We start from the raw sequence: 16290 nt of genomic DNA, 5'->3' as shown, positions 1-16290 counted from the left end.
TTCAGATATAAATATTACAGATGTATGCTTTAAATTTTAATCTACCTTTAAATAATACAGTACTTAAATAATAAAGTGTCTTTTCTCCTCTCTAATCAGACGTTAAATATTAGTACAATTGGCTCTTTTGTAAAACTGGATACAAAAAAATAGCAGCATGTTATCTTGTTTATAGCTAATACTACCGTTTTGTCATGTCTAGAAAATTCTAATTATAGCAACATAAACAGGGAAACGCTAGTGAAGATTCAAAGCCCACTTTTGGTAAATTGTCCAGGCTTTATTCTGACTCGCTTATTTTTATAAAGCCAGACTGTTTGCTAATTACTTCTCTTTAAGCCTCTGCCAGCTGCTGACATTTATTAGAATTTTGGTGACTTTTATAATTTTTTTGGTGAATATCTGTCAGAAAACATCACTTGGCAATAGTTTCCCCAGAATTTCTAAGCAAAACTCCAGGTCATTATACAGTGGCATATGTGGTGTAACTGAAGAGCTATGTCTACATATTTATTAACTGAAAGAAAAAATAACATAGCTGCCATGCATGTAAAAATAACTGTTTTGGGCACATAATCAGAATTCACTAAAAGAATTATAACATGGAGAGAGAAAAAATATATTGAGTTCACAGCATCTACATATTTTGTATGAAAATATAATTGTATTCCTTCATTCTCATATTTCTACATGTGCTATTTGTCAGTTATTTTTTTACTGAAAAAATAAGTCTGTTGCCTGGAGCAAGAAAATGTAATAAAAATTAAATACTCCTACAATAATAACTATAATAATTATAATCGCTACTATAATTGAATACCCAGGACTTAGTTTCTATGTTCCCTTAAAGCAGGAGTCCTCAAACTTTTTAAACAGGGGGCCAGTTCACTGTCCCTCAGACCGTTGGAGGGCCGGACTATAGTTTAAAAAACAACAACTATGAACAAATTCCTATGCACACTGCACATATCTTATTTTGAAGTAAAAAAACAAAACGGGAACAAATACAATATTTGTATTTGCATGTGGCCCGCGGGCCGTAGTTTGAGGACCCCTGCCTTAAAGGTTTAAAATTGGGTGCACATCAGTCTAGCAAATATATTTCATAAATGCTTAAGGGGAGGGGATGTCTATAGGAATGAGCTCTTCTCACAATCGCCATTATTATCTTTCATTCTATTCAACTGAGTGGTTGAAGTAAAACAGCAAAAGTGGGTTCTTTTCAGATAGCAATAATCCTGGTATGAGCTTTTCCTATTTTTCACAAGGTAAATATAAGAGTCATCAAATAAAAACCAACACAACCTGGGGAAGTGATTAAATATGGATATCAAGTGAGAGAAATGAGTAAAAGATGCTCCAACATAATGTATCCATGAGGCCAGTTTTCTCTATTTGTGTGTTTTGTTGTTGTCTTGTTTTGCTTTATTGAATTTGAAATGCTTGTGCGAAACCAAGTGGAAATACCTATTCAGCAATTTCCCTGGTGTGTGAGAGCTTGTGAGAACAGTCTCGTAGAAGATGCACATTTCTGCGTTAGCCATAGTGAAGAATTCGATGCCTTGGTATTAGATGACTTATTCAAGTCAGAAATGAAGAAGGTCAGGATTGGTCCTTAATTCCTACAAAATGTGTCCTTATTTCAACAGGTGACCCTAGAAAATGTGAAGAATACAAATAGGATGGAGCCAGAATAGTAAGATATCGTGGAAGCTAAGGAAGTGACAGCTGGTATTTTTATCAGCACCTCCCACCATGTGCCAAACATTGTGTTAGCCTCTTTAGATACATAATCCAAATAAATTCTCACAGCCACCTTGACTAAGTATAGTTATCACTATTTATAGATGAAGAACCGAATACAGAGGGATTAGACATAGCATAACAAGTTAATGGGAAGTCAAGGTTCAAATACAGATAGGTCTGACTCCTAGAATAGTAAATGGGCCTCATTACTTGCTGTATATTCGAGGGGAGAGTTCCAAACAGAACGTAGCTGGCAGCCTCATGCATTGCAGAGAACTCAAACAGGACCAACCCTCACAAGAATCGTTAACATTAAGCTGTTACTTAATAGTAATAAAGATCACTGCAGTGATCTATAAGAAAGTAGTCTACATAAAATATACTACATAAAGGCCAATGAAATACAAAAAGTATAAAGGTTCATTCAAAGAAACAGAAAATAAAAATAGTTGAATCCTTCGGAGAATTTTAATGAAGGAAAAAGATTAGTCAGTGCAAAGATGAGTGAAGGTTGAGGAAAGGGTATTTGTTTGAATGGTTCGTCTAAGTTTTTTAGTTGAAGAAGACATGAACATGCATATAAACTTAGAGAGAAATCCAGAGGAGAAGGGAGACTCAAATTCTGAGGGGAAAAAAATGGACAAAGCAAGGTACTATGGAGGTGATAGGAAATAGAATTGGCAGCATGCTTCCGAAAGAAAGAGGTAGTTCGTCTAGGAAAGAGAGACTAGTGATCACGGAGAAATGTGTTGGAGAGAGGAAGAGATTTAAGAGAATTTGCAACAGATGTCCTGTATCTTCTCAGAAAAGGAAGATCTAAGTCATCTCTTAAGGCAGGTAGTGTCTGGTTGTGTGGACAGAAAGGGTTTGGAATCCTTCCCACGAAGACAAGCATAAGGAAGAGTCAACTAGAGGTGAACAAAAGAATTTCCCAACAACTCAGAGTGTTTACTAATAATAGTGTCACAAGTTTCTAGTTGAGCCAATTGGCACAATTTTGTGACTTTTTCTGGTAACACCAGCTACCCAGTAATAAGATCAGAGGAAAGGCACCTTGCTGTTTTCCCAGGTGAGACTTAGGAAGGCTGAGGTCACAGAGGGACTTCTTTTTTTAAATCCTCACCCAAGGATATATTTTTATTGATTTTTAGAGAGGGGGGAAGGGAGGAGAAAGAAAAGCAACAATTCGAGAGAAAAATATCAATAGGTTGCCTCCCATACATGCCACAACCAGGGAACAAACCCGCAACCTAGTATGTGCCCTGAGCAGGAATTGAACCTGCAAACTTGGTGTAAGGCAGCCATGGGGAAACTACGGCCCGAGGACCGGATCCGGCCTGTTTGAAATGAATAAAACTAAAAAAAAAAAAAAGACCGTACCCTTTTATGTAATGATGTTTACTTTGAATTTATATTAGTTCACACAAACACTCCATCCATGCTTTTGTTCCGGCCCTCCGGTCCAGTTTAAGAACCCATTGTGGCCCTCGAGTCAAAAAGTTTGCCCACCCCTGTATGGCCTGATGCTCCAACCAACTGAGCCACCCGGCCAGGGCCAGAGGGACTTCTTGGTGCTAATTAGAAGCTACATGAGATGTTGGGCAATTGATCCAGCCTGGAGCTAGAGGAAACTAAAATAAAAAGAGTTAAAATAATGAAAGATATGACCTAATTCACTAAGAGTAAGAGGAAAAGAAAACGAATAGGTGGTTATGGCCACAGAAGGGGAATTCCAAATTCAAGATTTTAAAAACGAGGTACTGAATGATCATTGCTTTTACAACTTCATGTGAGGTGCCATAATGAGCATGCTATCCAGCTGTCTCCCTTTCCTTAGGAGAAAATGGAAGGCCATGAGGTTGAGTGATTTTCTGAAAGTCACTCCATGACCCAGTGGAAGAACTAGGACTAATTTTAAATAAAATTATAACAACTATTAAATCATATTCCCACAAAAAGAATGGTGGATATAGTCGAGGGAATGGAAACTGGTGTTATCCATAACACAGTCTCAGTAAAGCATGTAGTAAACACGTAGTTCTTATTTCAAAATTGTATTATACTATTCCTCCTGCTCTCCTGTTCCAGCTTCCCCTTAAAGAAGAGAGAATATAAAGTTCTCTGCAGGTTGAATTAGCAGCTCCCTCCATGTGCATTGGGAGAAGAACTCAGCCTGCAGGAATGGGCTGCCAACCTCAGTTGCACTTTAATGGCATCAAGTCATTTCAGAGTGACAGGGTGTATGTCCATGACGCATGGGGTCCACTATGTTTGCGTCCTCCCCACTTCTTATGTTTTGAAAATATTCCTTTCTCTTGATTAGTGCTATGAGTATTTAATCTTAAATTATAGTACAATGTAGCTGGTACGTATAGGAGTGAAGAAAATTGTGCTATTTTAAAGTTCTGTTTAAACAAGTTAACCCAACAGAAATTCATTATTTCACCTTAGTATCTATGCCTCTTTTGACCTCCAGGGAAGGATATAAATTTAAACATAGAAAAAGAAATTAAAGATTTGCAGTTGGTATTTTTGTTAACACACATGTCTCATTTTACCTTGAAAATATTTTTCTTCATTATGTCTTTCATTTTCTTTATTGTTGAAAGTATTACTGATGGCCCCTTTGTTTTTTGTTTTTGTTTTTCTATTGACCACCTTTTCCCCACATATTCCTCTCCCAGCTTTCACCAATTTATTGTCTGTGTTCATGAGCTATGCATATATCCATGTAAGTTCCCTGGTTAATTGCTGCCCCCAGCCCTCCACCCTTCCCTTCCCTCTGAGATTTGCCAGTCTGTTCCATGCTTCTATGTCTCTGGATCTACTTTGTTCATCAGTTTATTTTGTTCATTACATTCCACATATGAGTGAGATCATGTGATACTTATCTTTCTCTGACTGGCTTATTTTGCTTAGCACAATATTCTCCAGGTCCATCCATGTTATCTCAAAGGGTAAGAGATCCTTCTTTTATATAGCTGCATAGTATTCCATTCTGTAAATGTACCAAAGCTTTCCCCCCAACTCATTTACTGATGAGCACTTGTGCTACTATGAACATAGGGGTGCATACGTTCTTTCTAATCGGTGTGTTGGGTTTCTTACGATATAGTCCTAGAAGTGGGATTGTTGGGCCAAATGGCAGTTCCATTTTTAATTTTTTGAGGAAACTCCATCCTTTTTTCCACAGTAGCTGCACCAGTCTGCACTCCCACCAGCAGACTGCTACAAGAGATGTCTGAGAGGTTGCTGCCTATGGTTTCTTCTAAGATTTTTATGGTTTCACTTTTAGATCTTTTATCCATGTTGAGTTTATTCTTGTTTACGGTGTAAGTTGGTGGTCTAGTTTCATTTTTTTTTGCATGTATCTGTTCAGTTTTCCCAACACCATTTATTAAAGAGACTGTCTTGACTCCATTGTATGCTCTTGCCTCCTTTGTCAAATATTAATTGAGCATAATGGCGTGGGTCAATTTCTGGGGTCTCTGTTCTGTTCTTGTGTCAGTACCAGGTAGTTTTGAGAACAGTGGCTTTGCAATATTACTTGATATCTGTTATTGTGATCCCTCCAACTTTATTCTTCTTTCTAAAGATTGCTGCAACTATCTCCATATACATTTTTGGAGAGTTTGTTCTAGGTATGTGAAATGTGCCGTTGAAATTTCATTTTATTTATTTTATTTTTATTAAAGGTAATTTATTTATTTATTATTTTTAAAAATATTTTTATTGCTTTCAGAGAGGAAGGGAGAGGAAGAGAGATAGACAGAAATATCAATGATGAGAGAGAATCACTGATTGGCTGCCTCCTGCTTGTCCCCCACTGGGGAGCAAGCCCACAACCTGAGCATGTGCCCTAAACTGGGATTGAACCTGGGACCCTTCAGTCTGCAGGCTAATGCTCTATCCACTGAGCCAAATCAGCTAGGGCGCCATTGATATTTTAATAGGAATTGCATTGACCCTAGAGTGCTTTGGTTATTACAGACATTTTAATGATGTTGATTCTACCAATCCATGAACATGGTATATTCTTCCACTTGTTTATATCTTCTTCTATCTCTTTTCTCAACATCCTGTAGTTTTCTGAGAACAAATCTTTTTACCTCTTTGGTTAAGTTTATTTCTAAGTATCTTATTTTTTGTTGCAATGGTAAATGGTATTATTATTTTTGTTTAGTTTCTCATTCTGAGAGTTCATTATTGGTATATAAAGATGCCACTGATTTCTGGGTGTTAATTCTGTATCCTGCTATGTTGCTGAATTCATTTATTAAATCTAGTGGTTTTTTATGGAGCCTTTAGGGTTTTCTATGTACAGTATCATGTGATCTGTGAATAATGATAGTTTTAATTCCTCCTTTCCGATTTGGATGCCTTTTATGTATTCTTCATTGTGGCTAGGACTTCCAGAACTATGTGGAGTAAGGGTGGTGAAATCGGACATCCCTGTCTTGTTCCTGTTCTTAGGGGAAATGTTTTTAGTTTTTGCCCATTGTACGATGTTGGCTGTAGGTTTGTCATATATGGCTTTAATTTTGTTGAGGTATGATTGCTTTATTCCCACTTTGCTGAGAGTTTTTATCAAAAATAGGTGTTGGCTTTTCTCTAATGCTTTTTCTGCATCAGTTGATATGATCACATGATTTTTGTCTTCTAATCTATTTATGTGATGTATCGAATTTATTTGTTTGCAAATATTGTATCAGCCTTGCATCCCTGGGATAAATCCCACTTGGTCATGGTGTATGATTTTTTAATGTATTGCTGGATCCAATTTGCTAATATTTTGTTGAGGATTTTAGCATCTATGTTCATCAGGGATATTGGCCTACAATTCTTTTTCTTAGTAATGTCTTTATCTGGTTTGGATTAGGATAATGCTGGCCTCATAAAAAGAATTTGGAAGTATTCCTTCTTCTTGAATTTTTTTTTGTAATAGTTTGAGGAGGATAGGTGTTAGTTCTTCTTTGAATGTTTTGTAAAACTCCCCTGTGAAGCCATCCAGACCAGGGCTTTTGTTTGCTGGGAGATTTTTAATTACTACTTCAATTTTATCAGTAGTTATTGGTCTATTCAGTTTCTGTTTCTTCCTGATTGAATTTTGGAAGATTGTATTTTTCTAGGAATATGTCCATTTCATCCAAGTTGTCCAGTTTATTGGAGTATAGTCGTTCATAATATTTTTTTATAATCCTTTGCATTTCTGTGAGGTCAGTTGTTACTTCACCTGTGTTATTTCTGATTTTGTTTATTTGGGTCCTCTGTCTTTGTTTGTTGATGAGTCTGCCTAGAGGTTCATCAATCTTGTTTGTTTGGGTTTTGTTCTTTTTGTAGTTCATTAAGTTGTAGGGTTAGGTAGCTTATTAAAAGTTTTTCTTGTTTTTTGGAGGTAGGCCTGTGATGCTATGAACTTCCCTCTCAGAACTGCTTTCACTGTGTCCAGTAGATTTTGGGTTGTTGTGTGTTAATTTTTATTTGTTTCCAGGATGTTTTTTATTTCTTTCTTGATCTCCGTGGTAACCCATTCATTGTTTAATAACATGCTTTAGCCTCCATGTGTGAATGTTCCTGAGTGTTTCTAATTTCATGCCATTATGATCTGAGAAGATGCTTGATATGATTTCAATCTTCTTGAACTTGTAGAAACTTGTTTTATGTCCTAACATGTAGAATATCTTTGAAAATATCCCATGTGCACTTGAGAAGAATGTATATTCTGTAGCTTTAGGGTGAAATGTTCTGAAAATGTTGATTAATTCTATCTGATCTAGTGTTTCATTTAGGATTACTGGTTCCTTGTTTATTTTTTTGTCTAGATGTATCCAGTGATTTCAGTGGAGTATTAAAGCCCCCTACTATTATTGTATTGCTGTCAATCTCTCCCTTCAAATCCTCCAGAAATTTTTAAATATATTTGGATACTCCTGTATTGGGTGCATATATGTTTACCAGGGTTATATGATCTTGTTGTGTCGATCCTTTTACTATTGTGAAGTATCCTTCATGATCTCTTATTATGGCTTTCACTTTAAAGTCTATTTTGTCAGATATGAGTATTGTCTTTCCAACTTTTTTTTTCATTTGCCTGGAAATTTTTTTTCATCTCTTTACTTTCATTCTCTGTGAGTCCTTTTTCTGAGGTGGGTCTCTTGTAGACAGTACATATATGGGTCATGTTTTCTTAACCATTCAGCTACAGTATGTCTTTTGATTGGCGCATTTAAGCCACTTACATTTAAGGTTATTATTGATAGGTACTTATTTGTTGCCATTCTTTTCATTATGTCTTTCATTAAGGATGTGTATCACCAAGTTTGTTCTGGAAAATTCGCTTTGACTCCTTTGTAAAGCTGAAATTTTATTTCAAAGATTCAGTCAAGGAAGATTGTTATTCCTCTCAAGCAGTGGCTTCCCAAGGGGCCACATGGGAACTGTCCTCCCTCACTGGGGGCAGTATTTGATTCCTGACATTGTTTAGAATTGCTGGTTCATGCTGATGATAAAAAGAAAACTGGATTTTGCTCAGTTTTATTATTGTTCTTAGACTTTCTGCAGACGAGGCACTAGCTTACTTACTACCTCTAGGATGGAACACTTCCATCTCTCCCCAGCCCCCTCGCCTTGGTATACAACTGACCTCAAGTTCTCTTCTCTGGAGTTGAAGGCTGACTAAAATGGCATTAGAGAAGAATTTTATGATCTAAACCAAGTGGCCACTGTCTATGGTTTGCAAACCAATTCTGGCCCTATGCTTATTTTTGTAAATACAGTTTGTTTATTATATTTGTTTGACATTTTATCTTCGACTGCTTTTGCACAACCACAGAGTTGAGTAGCTGGGACAGAGACCATTTGTCCCTCAAAGCCTAAAGTATTTACTATCAGGCCCTTTACAAAAACATTCCCTGACCCTTGATCCAGAAGCAAAGCATTGCTTCCTTTGTGGCCATGTAAGCAAAACAGTTATTTCACATTCATATTATAGGGCCATAATTTACCAAGTGTCTTGCAACATTATATTACCTGCTAATTTATGTGTGTGTGATTTTGTTTTTGTTTTTTAGTTCCTGCTATGTGGATATTTGTTAGCAATGACTGATGTGGAAACTACATATGCAGATTTTATTGCTTCGGGAAGAACAGGCAGAAGAAATGCAATACATGATATCCTGGTTTCCTCTGCAAGTGGTAACAGCAATGAATTAGCCTTGAAATTAGCAGGACTTGATATTAACAAGGCAGGTGAGTTGTTTGATACGCATCTCTCTATGAACATAGAATGATGTCAGCATTTCACCAAGTCGGATTAAGGCATGACAATCCATCTTCAAAAGTAGTCTATAGAGTTATAAACAGTCTAACGCAGGATAAAAGTCAGGGACTGATCTCTTATTCCCACTCCATTTTCAATGACTTCTCTTTACAGGGTTTCCCACTCAAATGCTCTACAACAGTGATTCCCAAAGTGGGCGCTACCGCCCCCTGGTGGGCGCTGCAGCGATCCAGGGGGGCGGTGATGGCCACAGGTGCATTTGGGGGCGATGAGTAACTGCTATTAAAATTTTAAAAAAATTAATTTCCAGGGGCTGAGTAATATTTTTTCTGGAAAGGGGGCGGTAGGCCAAATAAGTTTGGGAACCACTGCACAATAATAACAACTATATACTGGCAAACAAAATATCACTAGCTAAGAATTGTAATTCTTGAGTATTTCAGCTTCTTTTAGTTTATACTCAACAATATTGCTATCCCATGTTTACCTTAACTTGTTAACAATCACCTATTTAGCCATTTATAGCATTGTGCTAAACCCAGAGAATTGTCCCCAGAAACTCTAGAAAAGTCACCTAGGAAGTCCCAAACGCCATGGGGGTCAAATTCTTCATCTTGTATTTATGCAACAAGTTTCATCTTTAAATATTTTACTCCCTTGCACCTGCCCTAATCTGACTTCATTCCTTTGGTTACCAAGAACTTCTCCTTTTTATTCAGTTCTTGTTGCACGCTAATCTACACATCTTAGTTCCAGGACATCTGCACATCTTGGGCGCTTAGTTATTGCTTCATGAGGAAAGTAGTGTATGAGAATGATGTATAATGTTCTTGGGACCCCTTTAGAACGGAATTACTTTTTAATGTAAAAGAACTACTTTTAATTTCCCTGAAGTATGGTATATGGTGAGATGTTTTGTGAGTACTTATTAAGACTACAGGATAATTTACTTTTCAACATTTACACCTAAAGAATGGACCAGCCCGCTTACCTCTAACCATTTGAATTATGATAGCAAACTCTTAGCAAACATTGTTATAATTTACATGATTGCAACATCCCCAAATATTTTGTCCATGAAGTCATATTGGTTGCTTAGTAATGAACTACCACAAGCAAATATATGTATCTTTGAGTAAAGGATTGCCTACCGCTTGCCCTCAGGTGAAGTGACCTATATGGAGAGAAAGCATCGTTTAATTTCAGAGTTTGCAGCATCACTAGCTGGAATTGCTGCAGAGGGTGCAGTGAGGAGGGTGGTTTTATTGGAGTTCTGTGCGTGTTCTCCAAGGGCAGGTCGAGCCATCACTGTTGTGTGACAAGAGACTGACCAGCTGGCATAATGTCCTTTCATCTGCCACGGTTGCTTTTAATGTAAAGTAATGAAACCGCTGAGAAATCAGCTGGGGTTATCATCAAGTGCTCTAAATGATGTAAAATGCATAAAAAAGTCTTAAATTAAGAAAGTCAGGAATAAAAAGGGAAGCTTGCTCCCCACTTCTGATTTCGGCCTAAAGAACTTGTGATTTCTGGCCCCCATAAGCCTTCTAAAAATGAGCGCCAGGACCTGGGTGTGAGATTTCCTAGTTTCTTACCAAAGGCGCACAAGATCACTAACCACTGTGAAAATGCAGCTATTGTTTTATTTTTGAGCCAGGCTGTACCAAGGTCACAGATCCAGAATTAGCCAGCCCACTTAAGCTATTTTCTTGATGGATAATTAATTACCAAGAAAACACACTTTTCCTGTGAGGAGTTCAGACTTCGGGAATATTCCTTAAATTCCCAGTGTGATATGCCTCGGCCGAGAGCGGGTAGATATCAGCGGTGGCTTTTATTTTGCCTTCATCCTGTGTTCCGTTGTCTCTTACAGAAGGTGAAAAGGATGCACAGCGGAGTTCGACAGAACAGAGTGGGGAAGCTGAGGGGGAAGCAGCCAAACCCCAAAGCTAACAACACCCCGCGTTGATCTTCCTCGGCCTGACGATGTCTCAGGTCTCCGGGCCTGGCTGGAAAGCATTCGTGTCCACGAGGGACAAGGGGAGAAAGGAAATGGCTGTGCCGCCCGGCAGGAATCTGCTCGCTGTCCCGTTAGACATGGGGGCAGAGGCTCTGGCCGCAGACAGACCTTTCTCCACCTCTGTCCTTAGCAATGGCTGAAGTCACGTGGCTTGTGTCTGGATGTCACCTTGTACGGATCCGTGCACTTGACCACATGACGAAATGCTTGTAGACGGTAGCAGCAACCTACGTGATGATTCTCCCCGTAGCATCTGGCCCCTCACAGTGTCAGAGGATTTAATTGTGTCTAATTGCAAAGGGTTGGTTGATCCCAGAGTTTAAGTATCTCTGGCCCAAGTATTCACCCAGTAAGAGAACTACCCAGAAAGCACTGTTTTTAGCATCTTGTGTCCGTGTGTTCCTGCTGTGTGACTTACACTGTTTTGTATTGTATAATATAGATGCTCGGCACTGCCCCCTTCTTTGATTGCTCATGAAAAACAAAAACAATGTATGTTACTGTGAATTTTTATACCACTCATTTTTATAAGGGCTGCCATCTTTTCTTCTCCATAGTGTGGTCGTGTATACGGGATAGAGCACACTTCCTTTTTAAAATTAGTCTTTCCCCTTGATTCACGGCTGAGGAATCGACAAAGACTAACAGATTTATCAGGATGCCTTTGCTTTTATGAGGCCAGAATTTGGAAATATCCATTAATGTGAATATTACCTGAATTCAATTTGTTTGGTGTCTGCACAGACCAGAATTCAATCTGCAAATTTTGTTTTATTCCCAAGTGCAGAACTTTCCCCAACTAATACTTTTATTTATAATTATAAGGATTTTGGAGAATGAGGAAGGTGGGAAAGAGAAGCCAGGATAATACTAACAACTGGAAATGTTTTATTCTTATGGAATCAACTTTCTCACAATGCTGTATGCTACTGTTCAAATATTGAAGACAGCTTATCTCCAGGGAGATGAGAAAGATGGAGAAAATGATCTCCTTGCAATTACGTGGACACCAATCACAAAAGTAAAGCCCTCGTGTTGTGTTTTTCTTGTCTTTTCTCAGCCCTACCAGATCCAGATGTTATTATGCACTTTTTAATGTTTCTAAACTTTTACTAATAACTAGTGTGAATTGCATTCTGATATAATCATCATTATCATCATTAGAAGCTAACAAAATCCTCATTAATACTGTTGATGGCCTCAGCTATGTTTTGACATCATGGTTCTTATTTAGAAAGTTTCTGTGAGCAGTGTAATCCCTCTGGTCAGTATTAGGAAGTCATTTGTCAGTGGTAATAAATAAGGACCCAGTAATATGCCATTGGCTCATGAGTTACTAGACAACAGGGAGACCTTTTATGATAAAGAGCCTACTTAACTGTCCTCGAAGTCTCAGTACAGTCCCCTATGAAGAGGGCTAAACAGCATTTCAACAGGTAATTCTATGGATATACCAGGAACTCAGCCTTCCTTTGTATTTGCAAGCAGGATGAAAGGTTAAGCCTGTCCTTACCCCCCCGCCCCCACAACAGTACTTTTCAAAGGAGAGGGATAAAGGCATGGATATTGTTTGGTCCTCAATCATAGATTCCTAGAAAAAAATGTTAATAGTGTGAATCACTCAGAAAATAGAACAATGAGCTTCCAGAGGACTTTCTTCTATCTAAACCATTAGGGTCCAAAATGTCCTCTTAAAATTCAAACAAATCTACCTGTGAATGGACTTAAGTGGGAAAGAGGCTATTTTAGACAGTCATTGGTAGTCCATTTAAAACACCCAACCCATAAAACCCCCTTTTCAATATCCTCATTTACTATCCTCCTAGTTTTCTTGTGACTCTAGGTTAGGTTCTCTTCACCCCTCAAGTTGTGGGATTCCACACTGATTTTGTGTGATTTTGTAAAGTGTAGGACTAGTGCTGAGTATTTATGGAGGGTTGATATTCCTATGTGATACACTATGATTAATGCATGTGGTGTCCTGCCTGTCTTTGAATATATAATAGTGCTAAACCGTGAAGTCATATGGAGCTTTTGAATTATTTTGACCTCTTACTGCCACTTTGTCTGCTGTATTCAAACCCAGAGGCATTCCCAAGACGAAAGATAAAAATCCACTTTCCAATACATCTCCTTTACACATGTTACTCAGCAAAAGTTCACAGTATCTTCCAGATTTTATTATAATATCTTTGATGTGCAAGTCAATAATACACAAGGAACTGCATTTTTAAGGAGAGAAGGAAAGGGTAGAAAACAAAGGCACTGGTTGATAATACACAGTGAATGCCCATTAACTAACCAACATGCCTCCCAGCACATATTCTCCCATTTAATCCTCAAACAATTCAATTGAAGAGGTAGTGTTATCCCATTTCACAGATTAGCAAAATAAGGGGGAATGAGATATAACTTTTCAAAGCTTAAGAGGCTATAAATGATGAGATTAAGATCTGCACCTATCTTTGTCTGTCTAGAAGGAGCTTTCTCCTGCACAGTCATAAAACAGAGCCAGGCAGGAACGTTTAGAGATGGGCGAGTTGACCTCCACATGTTAGAAAAGGAAACGGAGTTCCAGGAGGGGAATTGTTTTCCTCAAGGTGACCTATGTGATGGCAGAGATGTGTCTACATCATGGAAAGTGTACTTTTTAAAGAAAGAAATTCAATTAGCATTTATTTTTGTGTGTGTTATACTTCCCACAAGTTATTTTTCTGGCATGTAGTCTATAAATTGAGCATGGGTCACATATTTTTTATGTCCCATGCTACCCATTTGGTTTACCTAGAAATATGACAATTTCAGTTTTTCGATTCATTTGCAACAAGTGTGAACTTACTAAATTCAACTTTTATCGATTGTGAGCCTCCTATGCCAGCATGTAGTGATCATAATTCATTGACATATTTTACCAATAGATAACAGGTATCCTTCGATTTGGGGGCAATACCCCAAGAGCTGCACACGGCAGTGCCCTACCCTCAAGTCTTCCCCAGATCCAGTGGAAATGCATCGTTTTAGAGCAGGAACGACACTGCTATTTCTCTTCAGAGAAGCAATAAAAGGTCAAGAAATGTAACTGCCTGCGGATAGCAATGCTTTGTGACACCTGTAGTAATAGGGAGAAAATGTATAGTCATTGAGTGAAAACAGGACAGGATCTATGATTTATGGTGTCTCCATAGGCCCTCAATTGTACTTTAATTACAAGTGGCAGCCTCTGAAGTCATTTGTGAGCTTGTATGACTTTTGTATTTAGCAATGTTGCATGCTCACATAATTGCTATTAAAAGTAATACATTTTTCTGAAACGTACAGCCTACGAAGAGTATTTATTGAACGCACGCACGCCAGGTGCTTGAGAAAGTGCCGAGGGTGATAAAGGAGAAACACAAAGCCCCAGCCATCCAGTGGTGGGCACACCCCCATTCCAGCCGCACCTTTTCCCGGCCTTTACTGCAATGATTTTTGCCTCCATTCCACCAAGGGAGCCTGCTTCCTGGATTTATCATCTACCAGAGCCAACTCTTACATCCTAAGCCCCAACATCACTCCTGTGATTCTTACTTGCTCATCTGCAGGCAGTAATTTAATATCAGAAGAAAGACGGGTGTTTACCAGAATCTCCTGGAAGTTTTTACAACACTCCCTCCTCCATCAGCTCACATGTGGATTCATTCACTCGCAACACTCTCTTCCCTTGAACGCGGTCCTATGCAACTTTGCTATCTCTCCTCCCACCCTCACTCCCAGCAACTTGAGAACCAGAGATCTAGAAGAAGTTCAAGTTTCCCAGATGCACCTGCCCTGTTCACTCCACCGAAAAGCTTTAAAATACAGTGCTCACAGACACCCAGGGCCTTACCACATTAGAAGTAAAGTCTTGGTATAGAGGAGCAAAGAGAATGTAACTTCTTTTATCTTGCTGTTGCTCGCTTTTCATCATTTCCCCCACATGCAGGCAGTAAAGACTGAGCAGAGACTAAAGTGGGATGGACTCTGGAGAAAGCCAGCATCACACAGCACTCAGCCCGAGTCCAGGGGAAGTCTTGAGCCAAACAGGGCAGGTATAACTAGATCTTTCGGGTCATCTTACTGAGGGCACAGGATAAAACACTACATAGGGCCGTGGGGCAAACTGCAACCGTGCAGCGAGTCTGCACTCCCTCCAGTGTCTCTTCTCTTGTATATATTTTTGCATCTGTCTGGTCCAGGACATGGGGATTTGGGATCCTGGCCAGCTCTCATTGTTAAGTCAAAAAGAACAAAACTATCTGACTACAACTGGTTAACTGTGGACACATCCCATATCCTGCTTAAGATTTAAAACCTCACCTGAGGTTTTAAAATCATATTTTCTTTCTGACCTTAGTAGTTCTGTTAGTTATCCTTCACTCTTCACTGACTTTGCCCTTTTCCACAAATATATTCAAGTTCTCAAGTTCCCCTCTTTCCTTCACCACTTATATTTCTCAAAATAGTAACCTATGCGTTCTGTCTTCATGCTTCTCCTCCTTATTTCTTATCTTTCTACATTTTGACTTCCAATTAAAATGTTCTCATTACGAACGACATCTGCGGTAACTCCCAGACTCTCAGTAATTGTCACTGACGCCCTGGCCACTGTGGAAATGAAAAAGAGATGATGGTACAGAGGACTCAAGCTTCACCTAAAATAAAATTTAATGATTTTATCATTTTAATTGATAGCTGCGTGACTGGATAGAGCTAAATAACAAAGTCTTCTTAAGGAAGGAATCTACATGTCCCAAGAAAAAGTCCATTTGCTCCTCCAAGTTCACATCTTCCATCAAATGTGGATGTATCCTTTCCCTTTGCCCACATTCTCCCCATGTTAGGTGGCTACAGCCTCAGATCTTGCGGTGCTCATCTCTTCATGGGGCGGTTGCCATGTGCACAGGCTCTAACCGGGATGCTGGGCATCTAAAGATGGGCCCGTTCTCTCCTGGTGTTTTTGAGTTCTGTGTTCTATTGAATTCTGGGATAACTGCCAGTGATACATCACTAGTTCCTCTCAACAGCAGCCACATACAAGCAAAAACACCCAACTTCCTGGCCCCAGTCCCACTCCAGTTTCTGAATGAGATCTAAACAAGCATAGCAATCCCAATGGTCCAATATATTAGAGCGTTTATATACGTTTAGTAGCCTACCCTGTGGCATGTAATTTTGTTAACCACGGGACCTTTTTTTGAGATGCTTCATTTGCCTTCCTATCCCCCCC

At 38.8% G+C, this 16290-nt stretch overlaps 1 protein-coding gene across 1 annotated transcript in view; it reads left to right on the top strand.

Moving 5' to 3' along the window:
* PKIA (cAMP-dependent protein kinase inhibitor alpha) overlaps positions 1-14356 on the top strand; it is a 74986-nt gene extending 60630 nt beyond the window's left edge. Inside the window, exons 3-4 of the mRNA XM_006086290.3 lie at positions 8817-8994; positions 10899-14356. Of these exons, the coding sequence (XP_006086352.1) occupies positions 8844-8994; positions 10899-10978 (231 nt within the window). The 5' untranslated portion in view covers positions 8817-8843 and the 3' untranslated portion in view covers positions 10979-14356. The remainder of the gene's footprint in view (positions 1-8816; positions 8995-10898) is intronic.
* The last annotated feature ends 1934 nt before the right edge of the window (positions 14357-16290 follow it).

Source organism: Myotis lucifugus, unplaced genomic scaffold (genome assembly GCF_000147115.1).
Source record: "Myotis lucifugus unplaced genomic scaffold, Myoluc2.0 scaffold_27, whole genome shotgun sequence".
NCBI lineage: Eukaryota > Metazoa > Chordata > Mammalia > Chiroptera > Vespertilionidae > Myotis > Myotis lucifugus.
The sequence above is the reverse complement of the archived record's forward strand: the minus strand, read 5'-3'. Positions and strand labels throughout refer to the sequence as shown.